The 24,884-nt window shown below is 38.0% G+C and overlaps 1 protein-coding gene across 2 annotated transcripts in view; it reads left to right on the top strand.

Annotated features, from left to right (window-relative positions):
- CTTNBP2 (cortactin binding protein 2) overlaps positions 1-24,884 on the top strand; it is a 156,072-nt gene that overhangs the window by 45,329 nt on the left and 85,859 nt on the right. For both annotated transcript variants that reach the window (XM_082472238.1, XM_082472239.1), the window contains exon 3: positions 12,837-13,061. In XM_082472238.1, coding sequence (XP_082328364.1) covers positions 12,837-13,061 — 225 coding nt within the window. The remainder of the gene's footprint in view (positions 1-12,836; positions 13,062-24,884) is intronic.

Genomic DNA, 24,884 nt, shown 5'->3' with positions numbered 1-24,884 from the left:
GGTGATTAAAGCCAAATCAGAAAATGCTTCTGTGTAGCCATGATAATATGAATAACATGCAAACGGGGGGAAAACCTGTTTGAGAATTTTCAGAACAGGAATTTGGTCCAGCAAACATGAAGAGTGTACCTGCCAAATCCCTGCCAGTGTGCTTGGTACGTGAATATTCAGTACCCAGAAGTGGTAATTGCTTCCCTGGATAGTATCAGACCACTCTACAGAAGCCTTATTTTTCAAACACTTGTTTTAAAATCAATGGTTGAGTAAAATTTTACTTTCTTTTTAATCATCAGAAGCATATCTTCTTTTTTTAAATTTTTATTGGAGTATAGTTGATTTACAATGTTAGTTTGTGCTGTACAGAAAGTGAATCATTTATACATATACATATATCCACTCTTTTAGATTCTGTTCCCATATAGGTCATTAAAGAGTACTGATTAGAGTTCCCTGTGCTATACATTAGGTTCTTATTAGTTATCTGTTTTATATATAGTAGCGTGTATATGTCAATCCCAATCTCCCAGTTTATCCCTCTCCTCCCCTTCACCCTTGGTAACTATAAGTTTGTTTTCTACATCTGTGACTCTATTTCTGTTTTGTAAATAGGTTTGTTTGTACCATTTTCTTAGATTCCACATATAAGCGATATCATATGATATTTATCTTTCTCTGTCTGACTTATGTCACTCAGTATGACAATCTTTAGGTCCATCCATGTCACTGCAAATGGCATTATTTCGTTCTTTTTTATGGCTGAGTAGTATTCCATTGTACATATGTACCACATCTTCTTTATCCATTCTTCCATTGATGGACATTTAGGTTGCTTCTATGTCTTGGCTATTGTAAATAGTGCTGCAATGAACATTAGGGTATATGTATCTTTTCTCCAGATATATGCCCAGGAGTGGGATTGCTGGATAATATGATAGCTCTATTTTTAGTTTTTTAAGGAACCTCCATACTGTTCTCCATAGTGGCTGTATCGGTTTACATTCCCACCAATAGTGTAGGAGGGTTCCCTTTTCTCCACACCCTCTCCAGCATTTATTGTTGTAGAGTTTTTGATGATGGCCATTCTGACCTCTGTGAGGTGATACCTCACTGTAGTTTTGATTTGCATCAGAAGCATATTTTCTTACAGATGTTCTAAGTAGTCTGTTTACCAGAAGCTACTCTTTCGCTAGTTTACTATAATGCAACAAACTTTGATAGGTTTTTTGATGGTTATATATTTTGTTGGAAAAATTCTACCAGTTTATTCAGTATCTAGAAATTCTAGAAAACAATGTGATTTAGAGCTTCAGCAAATGAGTGGCTAGTGTACATTTGTTATTTTAAGGCTACAAATAGAATATTTACATGTTGACATCTAAATTTACCCTGAGAGCTGAAAAACACATCCATTAATAAGGCAAAGCTTATAAAGTTAATGGCACAACAATATCTCCTTTCTGTAAATGTGCTGTTTGAGAACACATCATTGGACTTACGTTAGAGCTGATTTCATGTATCAAAGAGTGGTATTGAAGTAAGATTCTATTGTATTTTGTTCTAGGTCTTTGTATTTTGCTTTGTAATCCTTTAAAAAAATCTCTCAAAGGACTTTATATCTTCTCTATCCCTGGACTGTCATATTCATGTGCATTTCTGTAAGTGTCGGATGATGAGTTCATTTCCATCCACGGGCATGTTGATTCTATTTTACTGCATATGTAGCATCTCATGAGCGCACCCTCAGTGCTTGGCCTTCCACTACACTGAGGGGTGTCTAGAATAATGGACCATTAGGAGCACAGGGCTTTTCCCTTAAGGAGTATGATGCAACCGAAGAGGCAGGATAGTTCTAAGTGTGTGAATGCACACATGAACACAATCACCCAGCATGCTAGAAGCTTGATAAACTTCTCCTGGGAGGTCTAAATAACATGGTGACTTTGGCACTGGCCTCCCAGCTTCTCATTTCTCTGATGAGATAGGCTAAAGGATATAAAAATAAGCAAAAACTTCCAAGCTAGAAAGAATGTCATCATTAGTAAAATGATAGCTATCATTTATTACGCTTGCACTATTGTCCAGGCACCCAGCTAAGTGCCTTACGTGCATTATTTCATTAATCCTTCAAAACAACAGCGACAACTCTCTGGGTTAGGTACTCTGTTAACTTCATATAACTGGAGAAGACCCAGAGGAGTAAAGTAACCAGCCCGAGTGTACATACCTTGGAAGTGGCAGAGTCACTACTCACATCCTTTTTGTCTGATCTCTGAGCCCACTCTCTCAACTGTTGTGCTTCCCATGTCCTGAAAAATAAAGGAATATCTTCTAGGTAGAATGTTTGTGTGACCAGACAGAGGGATGAATGAGGACCAACCGACTCACTGCCTGGGTCCCTGTGATGCTCTCTCAGGAGGGGGACCTGTGATGTGCAAAGAGCCAGCCAACTCCTACCTCGTAGGATTTGGAGAGGCGAGGGCAGGCTAAGGGATAGGTAGGGAGTTGCCACTTGAAATCCCTCTCTATGACTGTGAAGGAGAAGCATCAGAAAGAAAGGTTGCTGCAACAACCAGAGAGCTGTCTGGGCAATGGGGCCACTACCTAACATTCTGTCAGGACAGAGGATGCCGCAGACATGCGCTCATGCCTAGTGGGCAGGTTCAGGCAAAGAGACTTCTCGTCCTTAACACACAGGCGGGGGGGCACCTAACAGGAGCCCATATCTCTCGCGGGGGCTGTGGCTCTGACTTCCTGTCACTCCTCTCAGCTGAAAGCAGCCTTGCGATGTAAATTTGCACCGGTCTGCTCACTGCTCCCGATATTAGAGGAGCATTTTAATGGCAACTGGCTGGAGAGTCAAGATATTCAGGGAGCTTCTACCTTACCTGCTTATGGATAAACACCAGATCTGGGTTGACTCCTACTGACCCAAAGATGGAGTAAACAGAAAAAAAGAAAAGAAAGAGAGAAACCCATAGGGCCTATGAAAGATTTTGCAGCGTAGAACAAGGAAGATAACACTTAAAATGCAAAGGAACAACCTACATCTGACAAAAATTATTATGAGAAACGAGTAAATTTTAGAAAGTAATTTTTAGATAGCATCTGCTTTGTGTCTTAAAATTCAAGGAAACATAGGCTCTGAAGTGAGACGAAATGGTGGGTGAGCCAGATTGTGATGGAGAGCTGACTGGCTGCACAGCTGAGGGGAAGAAAGCAGAGGATGGGGCGTGGATCTTGGAGGCAGATGGCTGGAGTGAGTCCCGGCTGCACCCCTTGTAGCCACACAGCCGTAGACAAGCCCCTTGCCCTCTCTGCTGCAGTGCTCTTACCTGTAATGTGAGGACAGCGGTACCTACCTAATATGGTCATTACGAGACTTTAAAGTGCACTAGGAGAATTAAAGTATCTATTAGAAGTAAGAGTGAAAAAAATCAGCACTATAAAAACATTGAATCCATGACAAATTTAAGATATCCCAGAACCCAGAGGAAGGGATTAAAGTGACAAATTAGAAATGAAGATACATGTGTGTAGAACATAGAGAATGGAGATCCACTGGGAGAAAAATTGGTGCTCCTCAGAGACTAGGACGAGTGAAATGGTTGCTGTAACCAAGGCGTAGCGGAGTCTTTAAATGAAAAAGCTACATGCCAGGAAAATACCAGCCAGCACCAGGAATAATCTTAAATGTTATTTATTAATTTTAAGGTTAGAAAATTGATTTAATCAGGCAGAAAAGCAGGCAGCTTACCTGAAAGGGAGCAAAATCCACCTGGCTGTGGACTTGTTCCTGTGCACTGTTGGATACAGGAGTCTTGGGATACCCCCTAAGAATGTTTTTACCCAGACAAAGTGAATGTTGGAAGGAAATAGAAGTCATCTTCAGATGAGCAAAGATAGAAAATATTCCCATCCGAAAGCTGCTTGAAAAGTAAATGACCTAAAGATTTACCTAGTTGGGAATAAGCATAAAGATATTAAATGTGGAAATAATGGTAGAAAAGTGTACAGAGAAGCAGGAAATTGGTTATTCGTATCTTTGGCTGAGGCATCAAAGTGCTTAGGAGAATCTTTATAGACTTACTGATTGTGTTGGGCCAGAGCTGTGTTTGAAGAGTTACATAGATGATTCTGATGAGCAGCTAGGATTGAGAACTACTGCTTCAGCAATTTTAGTCAAGATAAAGTATGTACTGTACAGAGATAATTAGGGAAGTGGGGATATTAACAAAGTTTTGTAATAAGTATCCCTTTATTCTCAAATTTATGGTAATTGATTTGAAAATAGAAAACTATAATATATAAAAGCAAATTTTAATAAAAGATTATTTTCCAGTGGCAAGAGTTAATTTTATGAAAAAGTTCTCTTTCCTCAAATGTGTTTCTAATTTATACATAATTTCAATCAGAGGTATCATTGCTTAAATTTTTAGAAGTTGTAAGCCTAAATTTCATCTAGAAGAATAAGCTGGTAGCATAGCAAAGAAATTCTTAGAAACTGATATTGTGAAGGAGGCTTGTCCTTTTGGTGGATAGCATTTAATAATACAAATGAAAACATTTGTACTGGAGAATTATGAATAGGAAGATAAACGAAACAGAATAAAAGATATAAAAAAGACCCAGTATTATAGAAGTAAGGCAATTCATAATAATAAAAGGATACTTCTTCACAAAGACATATTATAAATGTGTATGCAACTAATAACAGATCTCAAAATATCTGAAGCAAAAATTGATAGAATTGAAGGGAGAAATAGGCAATTTCATAATCATAGTAGATTTTAATATCTCTCTCAGTAGTTGATAGAACAATTAGTAGTTGATAGGGAAAAAGAACATAGATAATATGAACAACACTATCAACCACTTTAATTAATTGACATTTGTATTCAGTGACCTCAATAGATTTAAATGAGAAATCAGTAACAATAAGCTATTTGGGAAAATTCCAAATATCTGGAATTTTTTGGAAAAAAAAAAAACTTCAATGTGACAAAGACAGAATCTCAAATTTAGAAAATGAATGGCAGCAAAATACATCAAAATATTTAAATACAGCTAAAACAATGTTGAGAGGGAAATTGAGAGATTTAAATGCTTGTATTAAAAAGAAGAAAGATCTAAAAATCAATGACCTAAGATTCTACAGTAAGAAACTACAAGGAGGAGAACAAAGTAAACACTAAGTAGAAGGAGATTATTTTGTTGTTGTTAAAGATCAGCAGTTAAGAAAATACAAAATAGACAATGCAGAAAATTAATGAAACCAAAAGCTGGCTATTGAAAAAAATCAACAAAATTGACATATTCCTGGCTAAAATGAGCAAGAACAAAAGAACACGAATCACCAATATTAGGAATGAAAAAAAGGATTATCACTACAGATCCTACAGATAGTAAAGTGATATTAAGTGAATACTGTGAACAACTTCAACACCCTAGGGGAAGTGGTCACATTTCTTGGAAAATACAACTTACAAAATTGATAAAAGAAGAAATAAAAAATCCAAATGGCTCTGTATCTATTTTAAAAATTCATTATTAAAAACCTTCCCCTAGGGCTTCCCTGGTGGCGCAGTGGTTGAGAATCTGCCGCCAATGCAGGGGACACGGGTTCGAGCCCTGGTCTGGGAAGATCCCGCATGCCGCGGAGCAACTAGGCCCGTGAGCCACAATTACTGAGCCTGCGCGTCTGGAGCCTGTGCTCCGCAACAAGAGAGGCCACGATAGTGAGAGGCCCGTGCACCGCGATGAAGAGTGGCCCCCACTTGCCGCAACTAGGGAAAGCCCTCGCACAGAAACGAAGACCCAACACAGCCATAAATTAATTAATTAATTAAAAAAAAAGAAAACTTCAGACCCAAATGGTTTCACTGGTAAATTCTATCAAACATTCAAAAAATAAATAATATACACAAAACTTTTCAGAAAATACAGGAGCGGGCATCATGGCCCAACTCATTTTTTGAGGTTGGCGGTATCCTAATCTCCAAACTGACAAAGATTTTTTTTAAATACAGAAGAAAAACATGGACCAATCTCCCTCATAACTATAGATGCAAAAACACTACTGCTGGTGGGAATAAAATTGGCAAACACCCTCTGATGAGGAATTTGGTAATGTATTTCAAAAGTCTTCATTATGGTGAGGTATGTTCCCTCAATGCCCACTTTCTGGAGAGGTTTTTTGTTTTTTAATTGCAAATGGATGTTGGATTTTGTCAAAAGCTTTTTCTGCATCTATTGAGATGATCATATGGTTTTTATTCAATCTGTTAATGAGATGTATCACACTGATTGATTTTTGGATAGTGAAAAGCCCTTTCATACCAAAATGTTTTTATTTTTTAACCCAGTAATACTACCTCAGTGAATTTTATAAATATTTCCACAGGTTTACCTCCAGGTATGTTAGAACAATTGAAAGCGAAATAAGTGATAAACAATGAGCTTTTTTAGTATGTAAGGGTTCATTTATGGAATACTATTAAAATATTGCTATAGATCATTGAAATGGGAACTGTTTAGCAAACTAAATGAGAAAGTTTGCTTAAAACATATTCCCTTAAGTCCTTGATAGCTATTTTTAGTACGTGCTTGGAAAAAATAAGTTGTAGAGTACCAGGCAAACTTAATAGTAACTACTTTCTGATGATTGAATCATGAATTTTTTTTCTTCTTTTTCCCTTTTATCATATTTTCCCAAGTTCAGCAAACATGTATTATTTTAAATAAAAAAATAGTTCAAATATGCTTATAGATGTGGATAAACACACTTCTTTAGTTTTTTATTAATGTTGAATAATAGTGCCTCTTTTATGAAATTTAATATTATTGATTTTTGATATGAAAAGTTTGTTTCTAGTTAAGGGTCATTGAGAATGACTAATCCCAGTAGTAGAAGCTATTACTTCTGTCAGCCTTAAAAATAAGTAATTGGTACATGTGGTGTATTGTACTGGTAGTACAGAGACATATAAGGCATGGTTTTAACTGTCTAGCAGAGGTAAAGGTATAGCTAATTGTAGCAATTAACTGCCCAGGGCAGAGTTGGCAGGTCGTTCATCTGTGCTCCAGTTCTGATTGATGGGTGGTGACTGCCTGGAGAGATGTATTAAGACAAATTGGGAGGCCATTCCTGGATTCAGCTTAAAGTGTGCTGATAGTTTAATAAATGTCTACTCCGAGCAAGAGAGCAGAACAGTGAGGCATAGCGTACGATTCTTGACCTAGTTAGGCAATAAAGGTAATCTTATTTTTACAGATGAGCGTGGGCCACTGAGATGAGCACTGATGGGTGTGTGCAAGGTGGTAAATTGCAGGCAAGGTAGTGTAAAGGATTAGGAGATTACTTCTGGCTCTGGCTTCTGTGAAATGAAGCCATTTCATAGATTCTGTTAGAATGGTCTACATTTCTGTGAGAAAATTGGTGGTTTATTGAAGTATGACTTCGAGATTTTAGCCTCAGGAACCAGGTAAATCTAAGTCAGTCTTGATACATGATTCACGATATTCATTATGTAAATGTATTCCTGGCATGACAGTTTCCGCACATCCAGATTATTTTGTCCATGAGCAGGTAGGATGTTATGGCCACAAGGTTGGGGCATAAGAGTGGGAGGGGAGAGAGCAGGGAAAACTTGCCTCTTCTCTGACATACTCCTCCTGCATTGCAGGAAAGGTCACGTGATGCCATGACATGCCTTCATTTCTGTGTCCCGTGTATGTCTTGCCACATATAAGCAATGTCTGAAATGTGTTCACTCAACTGAACTATTTAGACTTTTGGACATTTTATTCTTATTCCAGGAAGTTACATCTTGTTCCTGGCTAGTGAATTTCTAAGCCTCATCCAAGGGCAGTGACTGTCCTTCTCGAAAAGACTGTGTAACTTTCACATAGCTGTTCCCATCCTCTGGGCTCTACTTAACGTGTGTGTGTGTGTGTGTGTGTGTGTGTGTGTGTGTGTGTGTGTGTGTGTGTGTGTGTGTGTGTGTGTGTGTGTGTTGTATATGAATGTGTAAACCGGCTCCTAGAATATTTCACCCCTCTTAGAGTGAGATTTATTTGCAAGTAGGATTTTTTCCACTTACTTCTTAGAAGAGCTCTTAATTTTAGTTTCAAAAAAATTTTGGGTCTACTGGAACTTTTTACCACTAAGACAGAGATTTAGAACTAGATAGATGAATTTTTATGTTGACTTCTTGGAAAAATACGTATTTTCCATCCCTCTTGATTTAGAAGCCAACGGCCTTCCTGATTTTTGAGATCCTTGCTCCCCATTTCTACCATTTCAGCCGATGTTTGAAACACAGCCAGAGGCAGATTTCACTCCAGTCCAGTGCAGCCTATTGTATCCTTTTTTTTTTTTTTAATTTATTTATTTTTTCTTTTTTTTTGGCTGTGTTGGGTCTTCGTTGCTGTGTGCGGGCTTTCTCTAGTCGAGGCGAGTGGGGGCTACTCTTCCTTGCGGTGCGCGGGCTTCTCATTGCGGTGGCTTCTCCTGTTGCGGAGCATGGGCTCTAGGCACACAGGCTTCAGTAGTGACTCGTGGGCTCTAGAGCGCAGGCTCAGCAGCTGTGGCTCACGGGCTTAGTTACTCCGCGGCATGTGGGATCTTCCCGGACCAGGGCTCAAACCCGTGTCCCCTGCATTGGCAGGTGGATTCTTAACCACTGTGCCACCAGGGAAGCCCCCAGCCTATTGTATCTTTGGAACAGCTTTGACCCTTAAACATTCCTTATTATAATAGTGATAATTCTGTTCCTTGGGAATCAGGTAAATAGTTAAATACCTCTTTAAACATGAAATGACTCCAAATATTGAAAGAATGCTATCGTGCTGCTCTAAGTCTTTTAAGCATTCCTATTTTCTTTTTATATTCAGTTCTGTTTTCAGGTCCTTTTTCTGTTTATCATTCTTTAAATATTTCACCCAGAAGTGAGCTCAGTAGTCCAGGGATTGTCTAGTTCTGACAGCTATTTTCTATTAATTAATGAAGCCTGATGTGGAGTCCTGGCATCTCTTAAAGCAAGGGTCGCCAACCCCCAGGCTGCATAGCAGGAGGTGAGCGAGGGTGAGCGAGTGAAGCTTCCTCTGCCACTCTGCATTGCTCCCATTACTGCCTGAACCATCCATTTCCCCTGCCACCCCCCAGTCCGTGGAAAAATTGTCTTCCACAAAACCAGTCCCTGGTGCCAAAGAGGTTGGGGACCACTGTCTTAAAGCAATAAACATGGGATCAGGGGTCAGTTTAATGGCATGCATAAAATCTTTCACATTCATTTTACCTGAGGTTTCCAGGCTTTTAGGAACTTTAAAAGAAAATGAAATCATATTTGTTGTGTATACTCTAGGGGTCTTAGAGACAAATGAGGCTGCTTCATTGATCTCGTTTTGAAAATGAAAGATACCGGGGACAAAGTTGCGTAGCTTGTTAGCCCTACTTCTTCCCTTAAAAGAAGCTAACGTATGTGTCTTGAACTTCGTCATAAAGGTTAAGCGTCGGTCTATATAGGCAAAGCAAACCAGTTGGCAGTTTTATGTTTATGATCCTGTAGACATATAATTATACAACATTTCCAGCAGAAAAAAAAATTGCCCATACTTGACAATGCCACAGTTAAAGCTAGTAATTTTAAAATAAAGCAAAAATACAACAAAAAATACACGCAAAACTTTCACAGTAGTAAAAAAAAAAAAGAAAAAAAAGGTATTAAAATTTTTCAGGGGACTTCCCTGGTGGCACAGTGGTTAAAAATCCGCCTGCCAATTGCAGGGGACACAGGTTCAATCCCTAGTCCAGGAGGATCCCACATGCCGCGGAGCAACTAAGCCCGTGCGCCACAACTACTGAGCCTGTGCTCTACAGCCCACGAGCCACAACTACTGAGCCTAAGTGCCACAACTACTGAGCCCACACACCTAGAGCCCGTGCTCCGCAACAAGAGAAGCCACTGCAATGAGAAGCCCGCGCACCACAACAAAGAGTAACCCCCGCTCGCCGCAACTAGAGAAAGCCTGCGTGCAGCAACGAAGACCCAATGCAGCCAAAAATAAATAAATTAATTAATTAAAAAAATTTTTTCAGACCATAAAATCTGTTTAAACTGGAAATAGTCTATGATATATGTATTTACATCTTATATAAAAGTTAATTTTAACCCATTTATCAAAAGTTCACTCTGATTTAAGAATAACGTGTGTGGTTAAGAAACGGCTTGAGTTAGTGTTACAGATATTGTACATCATAAAATATGTTGGATGTGTAAGTAGACATCAGGTAATTTTAACCGGTTTTTAAAATGTAAGTTTCAGCAGGGGACCCATAGTGATAAATATTAGTTACTAAAATGAGGTCCAAGATGCAAAATTTTCAGAAGACAGTTTGAAATCCAGCTTTGACTTTTAAATTCCTTACCCACATTAAGGGTATAAAAAAACCTAATTGTTGGAGATTGAAGAGAGAAAGGTTTTTATGAAAGCATTTCTCTGGAGAGAATGCTGTGCACCCCCCCCATTTAGTTGCTTTTCCCTTTACCTCAAGAGGAAGGCGCTTCAGCCAGACTATTTAATGGCTTACTAGGTTTCTCCTTATTAGGTCTTGGTGCTCTGAGTGGAGGTGGGGCTGAAAAAGCAGGCATTGTGTGGAAATGACAGAAAGATGGTTGCAGTGGTCATCTTGCACTCCCAGATTTTCTTTAAATGAAGATTCAGGAGTGTTTCCCATAGACTAGGTTGGGCCATAGGCGTCAAAGAGTAGGAATGAGATTGATTCAGATCCTGTTCAGTAGAGAAGTCTGGAGAACATGGGACCTCAGCCAACAAAAAACTGGATTCTAGATGCTACAGAAGATGTGTATGCAAGACTGGCTTCATGGGTGGTCACAAAGGGCCATGCACTTAGAAGGACCCTAGACTTGGTTAAAGGATATGCTGTTACCATCTCGAAATTCTTAATAACTTTTAGCAAAGAGCCCATGTTTTCATTTTGTAGTGGGCTCTGCAGGTTATGTAGTCTGTCCTAAATTTATGATTTATATTGGGGAAACTGTAGATGAAGGGTCCCCAGCAGTGAGAACGGGGGTGTGGCTTTCTCAAGCCACCAAGCACTTCATGGGAAAAGAGTAGGCTTTAAGTATTTGCCACACCCAGTTGGTAAGGCTAGTTTCTCGACTAAACCAGTCAGGTAGAATGCTCCTGTTCCTCTCACCTCCATCTTCATCATCCTCTATCTCTGGTCCCTTCCAACCTAGAGAGGACTAAAACAGCTAAGAAAGAGGGGCAGAAGATTGGATAAAACAGAGGTTTTCTTAAACACTTCCTTCCCAGGTGGTGCAGATCTTAGCTGGGGAAGGGAAGCCATCATACCACTGAAGTTGGATATTCTAATAACCAAATTGAGACTTTTATATTTTAAAGTGACTATAGGAATTGTATTAGATAAAAGTAATTAGAAAAACCATGGGGGCTACCCCAAGTTTTCATCCAGAGGTGGGGGGATGAACTACTACATTGAATAAAAATTAATAGAAAAGTGAAGGACAAAATGAAATTGCTTTTGTAATTGCATCCCTGAAGTGATACTTATTCAGCTTATTGATTACATAATTGAATTTGAAGAATCTAGAAATACGAAATGCTTTTTGATTCATAAACCACTTTGACTTTTAAGTCTAAAATGATCCTCTGAAAGCTAGCTTAAATTTATGGTGAAATTGGACTTTTCTTAAATTGTATTTCCTAATCTAGTTTGGTAATAGGAAAAAAAAAACATTAGATTTTCCCACATTGTACTTGTGTTTATCTACTTTTTGGCTTGCTGATTGTGGTCTTAAAATGGAAAAGTTGAGTTAGTCAACGCAGTTGCCTTTAAATTAAGGAAATGTATGTAATATTTCTTTAGAAAGCATGTTTAACATTTTGGACAATTAAGCTTGATTTATTGTAATTTAGTTTTTCCACTGGCAGTGACATAGAATAATTTTTTCTGGTAGCTATTCCAAATGACCTGAGTTAGGAAAATGTTGCTTGTTTTCAATATATCTCTACTGCTATTTTCCATTTTATGCAAAGGCCATTCACTGTAGGCTAATTATAGAAAATTGCATTTAGTGCCAAGTGGATGTGAAATTTACTTTAACGCTGATGGACTGACATTTAAAGTAAAATGAGGTTACGTTCTTTCCTGGTACTCTGTGAACTATATTTTAATGTCCTTCAATGATGAGAAGACTTTTACATCTTCCTAATTTTCTGGAGGTTTTTTTTGTAGTTGGTCACACTTCACAAAATGTGAATGTTGTGATTTTTGACATAAAAAAATTCATGAAATATTTTCTTCAAATATTTATAAAATTCTTTCTGTCTGTACAAAACTTGGAGATTTATATTTTGTGACTTAACGTGACGAGGATTATGTGTAATGTAAGTTCTATAAGCATATTATTTTGTTTTTGAAATTTTCGCTGAAAGTTATTTTAATTGTTGTTGATATTTTTTATTTTACTCTAAATGAGAAAAGACTGTACCTAAAATTCAGATCCTTGAAGGAGTAGGCATCATGGGAAAAAAACCTATATTTGCGGCTTTTGTAATTTAAAAGACAGTATTCCAAAGGAAGAAAATTTGAAAGTAGACTGAGTGGCATGGCAGGCTGGTCAGGGTTTGGGGTCCCCTTACCTCTCACTCACCACCTGACATCACATGTAAGCTGTTACTCATGACAGTTGTGAATACCATTTGGAGCAGTAATCACAGAACCTTCATATAAATAGCCTTCTGTATATTTTCATTTCTTTCTTGAATACATTCCTCTGATTTTGTTCTAGGCTCGCAGGAAGGAGGTATTTATCCAGGAACGGTATGGGAGATTTAATTTAAATGACCCATTCCTGGCACTGCAGAGAGATTATGAAGCAGGTGCTGGTGATAAAGAGAAGAAGCCAGTTTGTACCAACCCCGTCTCCATCCTGGAAGCAGTCATGGCCCACTGCAGAAAAATGCAAGAAAGGATGTCCACACAACTGGCTGCTGCTGAGAGCAGACAAAAGAAGGTATTGAGACTTTCAAACAATTCTTTTTCCCATAACACAGTGTAGAATGAAAAGACCATCTCTGAGGTTGTTGTTTTGTTCTTAAATATTTTCAAGAAGAGTTGGGATAAGGACTTAAAAATTCAAACTACTGACAAATTCTGGTGGCCCTTCTCAGATGTAACTCAAATAAATATAACACTAAATCATAAAAGAAGTATGACAAATTATGTTTCCCATAATGCTTACTGTGATGCTTTCATTAAAATAATGGATTTTTTTGGGGGGGGTGGATTTCCCTTTCCTAGTGCCCTAAACATGCTTAACTGTTAGATGAGTGATCCAGTAATGCAACCAGGACTGATCATATGGTGGCATCCCCAACTTACTTTATGCAGCTTTTGTCCCCAGTATTTCTTTGCAACTAGAAATTATTTATTTATTTTTGAAAATGAAAAGAGTATGAGAATAGAATGAAAGTTTGCATAGGATATGCAATCTCACAACATGTCATCTTGAAGTTCTGGTTCATCTCAGACTCACCTCTGGGGTCTGATGATGTGTCTGCTGCAGACCTCCAGGCTCCTATTCACATGTGTTTCATTTAAACCAGCCTCCTCCCCTCTCCTCACCTCCCGCACCACACACATACATATTATTGCACATGAGCACATGCTTCAAAGATTCCTAAGTGATAAAAGCTTACTGCGATCAGCCATAAGGAAATAGAAGTTTAAATTTTGTCCTTCCGATATGCTGCTGAGACTACTGATTCCCTTTATTAGAAAAGAGAGTAAGGAAGTCAGAGAAGGTAATGATGTCTAATTACTAGAATTAAAAGTAACATGTTCTTACAACCATTATTAAAGCATAAATTAAAACGTTTCTTCTGTTTGTCCTTTTCAGAGAACTTATTATAGCTCACATTTAGCACCTGGTTAACAATTAACCTGAATGCACTATACTGTATAAATGTCTATGATACTGTCATTGAATGTGTAGGCTTTCTCCCTGTAATTGTATCCTTGCATTAACGTATATATGCCAGCTTTCTGGTATAGGTGTTGAATAAAAGCAAACCTTTTGCTCAGTATGCCACAGGGTAGAAAACTAAAGCACTGGGTAAAATAGTAAAGAATAGAAGGCCTTCCCTGCATGGGAGACCGAATCACACAATTTTACACTGGACTCTGCACACCCTCTACAAAGCCCTGCAGACAACCACTGAGGTCTCTGGAGCTTTTCAAAAATTCCCACAAACCGCATAAGCAAGAGCCAGTGTGTTTCTGCTGATGTCACTAAAGCTCATTTGTATGTCTTGGATGAGACACATTTCAATTATGTTCTTAATGTGTCAAATGAGCTATTTCATAATAAAGCACATCTGCTGGGTTTTATGCTGTGTTATCAAAAATCAAGAAAATATTTTTTTTATTGTAGTTTTCGTTCAATACATAAAATGCATGCTTTCCTAAATTTTACTTCTGTTTTGCATTTTATCTATCATTCCTCTTACAAGAGAGAAAAAAAGAAATTCATTTCGAGTTGAATCAAAGATTTTATTATCTAGTTGATTTTTTTTTAATCAGCTTACATCCTGTTTATTTCTGAATGACTGGGTCATTTCCAACCTGGCTGGAAGTGAAAGGAAATTGTTTCTGTCCTAGGGGTCCTGAGAGGCTAGTATGAAATGAGCCAGTGATCTGTCTCCTGCCTATAATGGGGATACAGGGGTCCTTTATGGCCAAATTCACTGGCTGTGCAGTCTCAGTGAAGGGTCTGTCCGAGAGGCAGTGCTAACCCTTTGTCCCTAAAGGATATTCTATTACGGTGGATTGTAACATGTGAGAAGAGTTACAGTTTGTACTCTTATCCCAAATCTTTATTTATAAAGAAAGTATTAGAGCAGCTAATAAGGCCAGGAACAACAAAGTCATTTTAGCAACAAAATTACCTGTCACGTTTACTCTTGAAAGTAAATATATTAACCAAACATCTTCAGTTCTCTTGCATGTAGAATAAATTGGAGCTTTAGAAATCTGAAAGTGTTAAGACACAAAAATCCATTATTTTAAATGAGTCCAGGTCTTTAAATCACTGCCACAGCAAAAGTCAGGGAAAGCAAAGTTCCCATTATCTACAATTCAAGTATTTATTATCTGACACTGGGCATAGCTCTGTGGTGATTCTAAGACATTTGGCCTGAACGCTGCTCTGGTTGCCCTCTCAAGGCGGGAGAAGAAACTTCGTGCTCATTCATGCGTTGGTTCCTGCTGAGACTACTAATAGGAGGGTTAACTGTTTGGTAATTTGTGTGCCAGGAAAATTTGGGCAAGAGTCAATTTGGCAAATGGCCTGAGCCTCAAGCCACTTTGAATAAGCTAATGAGTAATCATCATGGGGAACTTTGCCTCTGGTAATATACTCCCCCGTTTAGAACCAGTAACCTGGGGTGCTTGTTATTTGGGTTTTTATTATTTATCTTATGCATCATCTGTTAATACAGCTTCTTTTCTAATTTATTTTCAGTCATTTTATTCATACATAGTATAATTTCTAGCCCTGAAATAGGAAAGATCTTTTAATTTGATCAGAGCCTTTAAAAGAAAGAAGCCAAAATAACAACTAGGAAATTCAGAAGGGGACAGTGTTTTTCACCAGAGGAAAAACTAAATGTAGTTCTGTGTATTAGACAGAGCTCCTTCTAGGCGGCCGCTCAGTATGATGTGGTCAGTTGCATGCTGGTAGCTGCGTCAGGCAGAATGTGTAGTTGCGAGTAAGTGAATCCAGTATTCTTGAGTTAAGCAGAAAGGGCATTTATTTGTTCGCCTGCAGCATGGTAGAGCATGGCTGGGAGAACTAGGGGACAAGCTCTTACCAGCCAGCATCACTGACAAATGCTCACCGTAGATCTAGTCTGCCGTGGCTGATCCTTCTGCCGAGAGCTAGATACTGAAGCTTGTTGACACCAGACAGTACCACTGCCGTCACTGCTCTGGGTCTTGAGTGGTACCTCCCCCGGCCCTGCTTCTTTGCGTTACTCATTTCCTAGTTGAAGCCTAAGAGCAGGTGCATTTGATTGGCCAGCCTTAAGCCCCATGCCCTCTCCTTAGCTACAAGACTGGGAAAGCAGCTATTGGCCGTATTTAACTACTATAGGAGAGAACCAGAGGTGGAGAATTCTCCTGACATTGGAAGGAGTTTCAGGTGCTAGACAACCAAAGAAATGACGAGTGGACGAGAAAAGAGCAATCAAAATATGTGTTCTGTTTATTTCATATGCCTTTTTCTTCCCATTATAAATAATTGTAATTTGTCTTGCCGTTTGTATTCACTGTTTTCTACTTCATCATATAATGGTTATAACATACAAATATAATTTAATTTTAAATTGTTTTCATGATTTTCATTCAAGGATAACATGGTAGAGAAACAGCTAAAATAACATTTTTGGGAAGAATGTTTAGGACGCTTTGTACATGAATGATTGTTTTTAGCTCCTTCCTGAGTCTTTTTTGTATAACTCATTATTACGTTTCAAGATGCATTTGGACTCCCCAGGAGCACTGCAGAGTGAGCATTAAGGGGAGCCGGAGACTGAGGTCTGCAGCTCTGAGCAGGGATTTAGAGGAGAGAACAACTTGCCTTATCCACGTCTTCCATTCTCTCTTTTGAAACTAGATCAAGAAGAAGGGGAACTTTGTCCCAGCTTACCCTTCCCCCTCCCCGTGTCCTCAAGTCCATTCTCTATGTCTGCGCCTTTATTCTTGTCTGGCCCCTAGGTTCATGAGAACCACTTTTTTAGAGGGGTGGGATAGGGAGGGTGGGAGGGAGACGCAAGAGGGAGGGGATGTGGGGACATATGTATACGTATAGCTGACTCACTTTGTTATACAGCAGAAACTAACACACTATTGTAAAGCAATTGTACTCCAATAAAGATGTTAAAAAAAAAAAGAGGAAGGGGCAGATGAGAACTACAGAGCCCAGCTGCTGACTGGTAGCTCTAGCCCCTATAAAGAAGAAAATCTCAATATATCTCATCATTATGTATTTGTTTACCAGGATTGGGCAGGTGCCGGTGAGGGTGACCGTGTGGAAAAGAGGACAAGGGTGCAGTGAGTGTTAAAAGACGTGAGAGAGTAATAAAGAATATAATAAAATGTCATAAGAGTATTTTGTGGTTGTGACAGACATGCAGTCTGCTTTCTCATTTTACAAATGACCATAATTGCTTGCCTCTCTCTTTTACACTTTGATTGAGAACTGATCGCCTTTACACTTTGATTGAGAACTGATCGCCTTTACATTGCTGCTCTGCTCCACCTACAGAGCTTTTCCTTTCATTCTGGAAAAACAGTTGTTTGGAGCTCCCTTCATTCAGAGCTCCCAGTCTGGGTGCTATTCTTGGAGCAACCACCCACTTCCTCACTACCAGTGAAGTTGTGTTAGTTCTTCTAAGCTCTTCCACATAATCTGCTGCTTTTTGCAAAAGGCTTTGGTAATACTGCTCCACGCAAAATTCCCCTTCAGCCATTACTTGGAAGTGGTTGTGAGTAGATATAAATTGGCCAGTAGTAGAACAGAGTCAGCTGGAACTCGGTAGTCTTTATACACAAGAGGCTATGGTTCCTTTATAATCTCCGCAGTGTGCAGTTTAGTTGGGGGTGTCTGTTCCTACCCCTACCCATCAGGTCCACAGTCCCTGGATCACTGCTCAAAATTGTCCGAGATTTGGTCAGTGAGAGCCCTTTCAAGCTACGCCTTTTGATATATTCCCATCATCCTTTGAGCACTTACTTATTTTCTTTCTTTTTTTTTTTTAAATAAATTTATTTATTTATTTTTGGCTGTGTTGGGTCTTCGTTTCTGTGCTAGGGCTTTCTCTAGTTGCGGCGAGCGGGGGCCACTCTTCATCGCGATGCGCGGGCCTCTCACTGTCGCGGCCTCTCTTGTTGCGGAGCACAAGCTCCAGACGCGCAGGCTCAGTAGTTGTGGGTCACGGGCCTAGCTGCTCCGCGGTATGGGGGATCTTCCCAGACCAGGGCTCAAACCCGTGTCCCCTGCATTGGCAGGCAGACTCTCAACCCCTGCGCCACCAGGGAAGCCCCTTATTTTCTTACAGCAAGGTATTTTTTTTCTTGCAGGCTCATCGTACACTTTTCTTTTCCCAACCCCTGCAATTAGCTCTTACTCCCAGAAGCTGTTACTTCCATTCCTTTTTAATGGAAAATGGTGTTTAGAAATGAAACTAAAGCTAGGAAATTATGTATAATTATCATATTTATATACACACAAATCTATATTTTATTTATTTATAGTTCTGTCTGTATGAAACCATGAGTTCATACTTATATTGACACCTCTGATTCTAATCCAAAACCATAGTAGGTACATTCTTGTCCTTTCTCTATTTAAAACTAACTTCTCCAACACTGAGAAAGCTGGAACCCATTATACTTCAATATATTACTCATGTACTCCAGCCTAGAACACACAGAGAGTAGTTTCAGAATTGTTAATCCATAGCACTATAAAAAGCAAACATGCAAACCTGGAATTCACTATTGTTTATCGCTTTTAAAGAGATATTTACATTAAAGTGAAATTCACATCTTAAGCACACAAATTGATGTTTTAAAAATGCATATACTTGTGTAAGCTGTACCCCTTACAAGATAGAAAATGTTTCCATTACCACAGAGAGTTTCCTGGAGTGTCTTCTCCATAAATCCCTCCCCCACTTCAGGCAGCCACTGAACACTCTTCTGATTTTCTCATCATGGATTAGTTTTACCTCTATACTACAACTTCAGGTAAATGATGACTGTAGTTAAATAATAAGCCTTAAATGTACAAACCGCAAGCCTTTCAACTTTGTTATTTTATTTTATTTTATTTTAATTTATTTATTTATGGCTGTGTTGGGTCTTCGTTTCTGTGCTAGGGCTTTCTCCAGTTGCAGCAAGCGGGGGCCACTCTCAATCGCGGTGCGCGGGCCTCTCACTGTCGCGGCCTCTCCCGTTGCGGAGCACAGGCTCCAGACGCGCAGGCTCAGTAGTTGTGGCTCACGGGCCTAACCGCTCCGTGGCATGTGGGATCTTCCCAGACCAGGGCTCGAACCCGTGTCCCCTGCATTGGCAGGCAGACTCTCAACCACTGCGCAACCAGGGAAGCCCAACTTTGTTATTATTTATAAAAATTGTTCTGGCTGTTCTAGATCGTTTGCATTTCCATACAAATTTAAAATCAGTTTGTTGGTTTCTCTGAGAGTTTTCAGGGATTGAAGTTTCATTGACCCTTTAATATGTTGAGAATTGACATCTTTAACAAAATTGAGTCTTCCAACCCATGATTATAGTATTTTTCTTCATTTTTTTCAGGTCTTCATGGTTTCTTTTAGCAGTGTTTTACTGTTTTTAGTTTAGTAGTCTTAAATGTCTTTTGTTGGGTTTATTTCTAAATATTTGATGCTATTATAAACACAATTAAGTTTTTGCCAAACATTTGTTGCTAGTATACAGGTATTCAATTGATTTTTTGTATGTTGACATTGTATCCTGTGATCTTGCTAATCTTGCTTATTAGTTTTAGCAGTTGTTTTGTATGTTTTATATGATTTTGTAGATAAACAAGCATGTTACCTATGAACAGAACCCATTTGACTTTTTCCTTTCCAAATTGCCTGCCTTCCTCTTTTCCTTTTTTTCCCCAATCATTGCACTGACTAGAACCTCCAATACAATGTTGAACAGAAATAGTGAGAGCAGACTTCAGAGGCTTTTCCTTTACTTAGGGAGAAAACAGTCTGTTTCATGGTTAAGTATGATGTTAGCTGTACTTTGTTATAGATGCCCTTTATCTCATTAAGGTTTCATTCTAGTCTTTGTTGAGTGGTTTTTATCATGATTGAGTTTTGAGTTTTGCAAAATGGTTTATCTGCATCTATTGCTGTGGCCATGGTTTTGAGCTTTATTCCTTTAATATGATGAATCACACTAATTGATTTTCAAATATTAAACCAACTTGGATTCCTGAGGTGAACTTCAGTGGGTCACCTTTTATTACTCTTTTAAAATATTGCTGGATTCAGTTTGCCTATATTTTGCTAAGGAGTTTTGTGTGTGTGTTCATGAGTGATAATTTTTCTGTAAATTTTAAAACAATACTTGACTGGTTTTGATATGAAAGTAATCCTGGATTCATAAAGGAAAATGGAAGCATTTTCTTCTTTATTTTCTGAAAGGGCATGTATAAATTTGGCTTTCTTTAATGTTTGGTAGAAGTCACTAGTAAATCCATATGAGTTAGAGGTTTTCTTTAGGGGAAAATTTTTATTTGTGAATTCAGTTTCTCATAATGATATAAAGCTATTTCAATCTTTTATTCCATTTTATGTCAATTCTGAAAGTTGTGTGTTTCAGAGGAATTTGATTTGTTGAATTTATTGGCACAAGGTTTTCATTATTATCCTTTTAATATTCATTCCATAGTGGTACCCCATGCTTTATTCCTTTTATTTGTAATTTGTGCTTTTCTGTATTTCTTAATCTGTTCTTTAAATGTTTAACAATATTAATGATATTTTATTTGAAAAACAACTTTTGGCCTTGTTAATTTCTCTATCATTTGTCTCTTGTATTTCATTGATTTTTACCTTTGTTATTTCTTTCCTTTTACTTTGTCTTTCATTCACCTAACTTTTCCTCGCTTCTTAAGGTAACACTTAGATGATTGATTTGAGACAACTCTTGTTTTCTAAAAAATTTTATTTAAGTGTAGTTGATTTACAATGTTGTGTTTAATTTCTTCTGTACAGCAAAGTGATTCAGTTATACATTTATATATTCTTTTCCATTATGGCTTATCACAGGATATTGACTATAGTTCCCTGTGATATACAGTAGGACCTTGTTGTTTATCCATCCTGTATATAATAGTTTGCATCTGCTAATTCCAAACTCCAGTCCTCCACCCCCACCCGCTTCCCCACCCCCAGCAAACACAAGTCTGTTTTCTATATCTGTGAGTCTGTTTTTGTTTTGTAGACAGGTTCATTTGTGTCGTATTTTAGATTGCACATGTAAGTGATATCATATGGTATTTATCTTTCTCTTTCTGACTTACTTCACTTAGTATGATAATCTCTAGGTCCATCCATGTTGTTGCAAGTAGCATTATTTCATTCTTTTTAATGGCTGAGTAATATTCCATTGTGTGTATGTATGTATGTATGTGTATATATATACACACACACACACACACACACACACACCCACCCCACATCTTCTTTATCTATTCGTCTGTCAATGGATCTTCTTTATCTATTCATCTGTCAGTGGACATTTAGGTTGCTTCCATGTCTTGGTTATTGTAAATAGTGCTGCTGTGAACATAGGGGTGCATGTATCTTTTCAAAATATAGTTTTGTCTGGGTATATGCCCAGGAGTGGGATTGCTGGGTCATATGGCAACTCTCTTTTTAGTTTTTTGAGGAACCTCCATACTGTTCTCCATATCGGCTGCACTAATTTACATCCCCACCAACAGTGCACGAGGGTTCCCTTTTCTCCACACGCTCTTCAGTATTTATTATTTGTAGACTTTTTAATGATATCCATTCTGACTGGTGTGAGGTGGTACCTCATTATTGTTTTGATTTGCATTTCTCTAATTAGTGGTGATGAGCATCTTTTCATGTGCCTATTGGCCATCTGTATGTCTTCTTTGGGAGAAAACTCTTCTGACGTAAGCAATTAAAGATATGTTTGTCTGTATCCTCTGCTTTATCTGCCTTTAAATACTCCTCTTTCACTGCATCCCACAAATTTTGATATTTTTTATTTTCAATCAGCCCAAAATATATTCTAACTTCCTTTGTGATTTCTTCTTAAACTTTTGTACTCTTTAGAACTATGTTTTATTTTTGAATTTTGGGGTATTATTAATATCTTATTGTGATTTATTTACAATTTAATTCTGCTGTGGTCAGAGAACATATTCTGTAACATTTTAGTCTTTTGTAATTTTTTAGTGGTTTTTAATAGCTCAGCAAGGGCATCTGGAAAGACTGCATCATCTGTAGTCCTAGGGTAATCTGTTCCATAGTGTCAGTTAGGCCAGGTGATTTTCTTAGTGTTATTTGGAGCTACTGTATTCTTGCTGATTTTTTAATCTAGATGAGAGAAAATTGTTATTATTTATGAGAGAAAATTGTTATAGATTTGTCTTTCTCCCTTCTGTCAGTTCTCGCTTCATGTATTTTGGAGATAATAATTCAGCCATCATTTATATTGTAGTTTCTCTGTATGTAATGTGTCTTTTTCTCTGGCTGCTTTCAATATCATTTCTTATCTTTGTTTTCATCAGTTTTACTATGATGTGCCTAGGTATGGTTTTCTTTATATTTATCCTGTTTTGGGATTTCTGAGCTTCGTGGATATGTAAGTTTGTTTTCTACCAAATTTTTGAATTTTGGGGCCATTTTTTTCTTTTAATATATTTTTCTTCCCCATTCTCTCTTTCTTCACCCTTTGGAAATCCAGTTATGTGGAATTTAGACCACTTTATATTGTCCTACAGGTTACTGAAGTGCTCTTCACTTTTTCCGTCCTTCTTTTCTGTGTTTCGCAATTGGATACTTTCTTTTGCTCTATTTTCAAATTCATTGTTTTTTCTTTTCTTTTTAAGTTTTCCTCTCTCAAATCTTCTATTAAGCTCATTCAGTCAACTTTTTTTTTTTCATTTTAGATACTATGCTTTTCAGTTTTAGACTTTCCATTTGTTTCTAGTTTGCATTTCTATGCTAAGACTCCTATCCTGTTCAGTCACTGTGACTATATTTTCTTAGAAAATGGCTGCTTTAAGATTCTTGTCTGCTAATTCCAGTATAGATCATCTTAAGATCAGTTTCTGTTTGAGTACATTTCTCTTGACAATGGATCACCTAAAATACGTTTTTTGCATGCCCAGTAATTTTTTATTGCATACTAGACATTATGGATGATGTGGTACAGAGACTGTGGATTCTGTTATCTTCTGAAGAGTGTATTTCTAGTAAGTGGTTAACCTGGTTAGATTCATACTCCGAACTCTGGCTTTTTGCAGTTGGCAATAGCTGAAGTATTTGCTCAATTCTCCATTCAGCAGCCACCTCTGTCATTCAGTATGGAATCTCTCCTACGAATGTGTAATTCAAGAGTTAACCAGTGATGCTGGTGAGGTTAGATGCAGTGGCTCCAGTTTCATCCTCTGGCTCCTCAGGCCACTGTAAGGGGTGCTTTTTGCTTGAGCTCCTGCTGCCAGAGCTGTCAGCACAGGGAATAGCCCTCACTTGAAAAGCTATACAAGGGGAAATCTCATCCAGTGCTGTTGACTTCTTCCTAATGGGAAGGTGTACTCCTCTCCTATTTTTATCACTTTTATTGCTCTCCAGAGCCTTCAAATAGTTATTTTCTTAATATGTTTTCAAATGTTTATCGTTATTATCTGCAGGAGAAGATAGTCTAATAAAAGTTGTTTCACCATTACTGGTAGTGGAACTTTCTCTGATGTACTTTGTATTGTTATATTATAATTGCTATCAAACTTATAAAAACATCATCTGTATGTTTAATATGGTCAACTCTCTAGATCTTTGTTTGCCTGTAAATGTGTTTTCAGAGGAAAATCACTGTGTAAAACTGACATTTTTAAATAGCACAAATAGTTATTATGTTATGAAATGAAAACTTAACATTCTTTAGTGCCAGGCACAATGGTAAATACTTTACATGCGTTTGCCTCATTTAATCCTATAATGTAATGACTATCATTGCTCTATTGTGCAGATAAGAGAACCAAACAGAACTGATCTTTAGAGGGAAAACTTATCAAAGTGACACGGCCAAGAAGTTGGGATTAGAACTTAGTACTATAGTTCTTACTCTTTCAAGGACAAGAACTTTGTCTCTGGGCCAGAATAGTCAAGGAATTTTTTTTAATATAAAAATTATGTTTTAAGTATGGGAATATGTTTATATACTGATTGGAAGGAGCTGATACAGAGGAAGACGTTTAATATTTATAAAGAGCAGTGTGATCACTGATGGAGCAAGTCAGAGGTGACAGGGAGTAATGAAGTTAATTGTTGAAGAAAGTCTGACCTTCAGCAGATGGAAACCTCTCTCCCTTAGAGTGAAGGGAAGGACATATGGATTGGAGTGGCTATAAAAAAGCTTAAGGGACGAGACAGGATGTAGAGGGAGTGAGTTAGTCTGAATTTTCCTGATAAAAGAGTCTATTAGGGTAGACTGAGAGTCTCTTGAGTTGTCATTGGGTGAAGTATTGGGGAGAGTTGCAGAGGTTTAAATATTCCCTGACGTAGTAAATGGTAGAGGAGGCTAAACAGAGTTAGGTAGAGTGATTGATGATTGGGGCTCAGAGCTCAATTGAGTTTGGAACCATGTGTTGTAGGTGCATCAGTTATGTGGTTTCCTCTGTGCTATGCTATCTGTAATGAGATTAAAAAGACTCATGTTCCTCCAAGATAGGATTTATAAGGCACGAATGATGGAAGGACAAAGATGCAGAAGAATTATGGGTGCTTTTATAGGAGTATAGTTTTCTGTATAAATATCTGAGATTAGTTGAGTTGATCTCCTGTTGGAAGTCTTTAATTTGATTCTAAAATGTAAGATGAAAGTTATTTCAAAAGTAAAGTGTGATGACCCATAGTATAGAAATACCATGGGCAGCATGTGTGATGTGGTGGGAAAAACTTGAGACAGTAGGAGACCTGAATGAGTGCCGGGATCCTGACACGGAATAACTGGATGACATCAGGGAAATCGCCAACTTGGCCTC

This window comes from Balaenoptera physalus, assembly GCF_965194825.1.
Source record: "Balaenoptera physalus genome assembly, chromosome: 8".
NCBI lineage: Eukaryota > Metazoa > Chordata > Mammalia > Artiodactyla > Balaenopteridae > Balaenoptera > Balaenoptera physalus.
The sequence above is the reverse complement of the archived record's forward strand: the minus strand, read 5'-3'. Positions and strand labels throughout refer to the sequence as shown.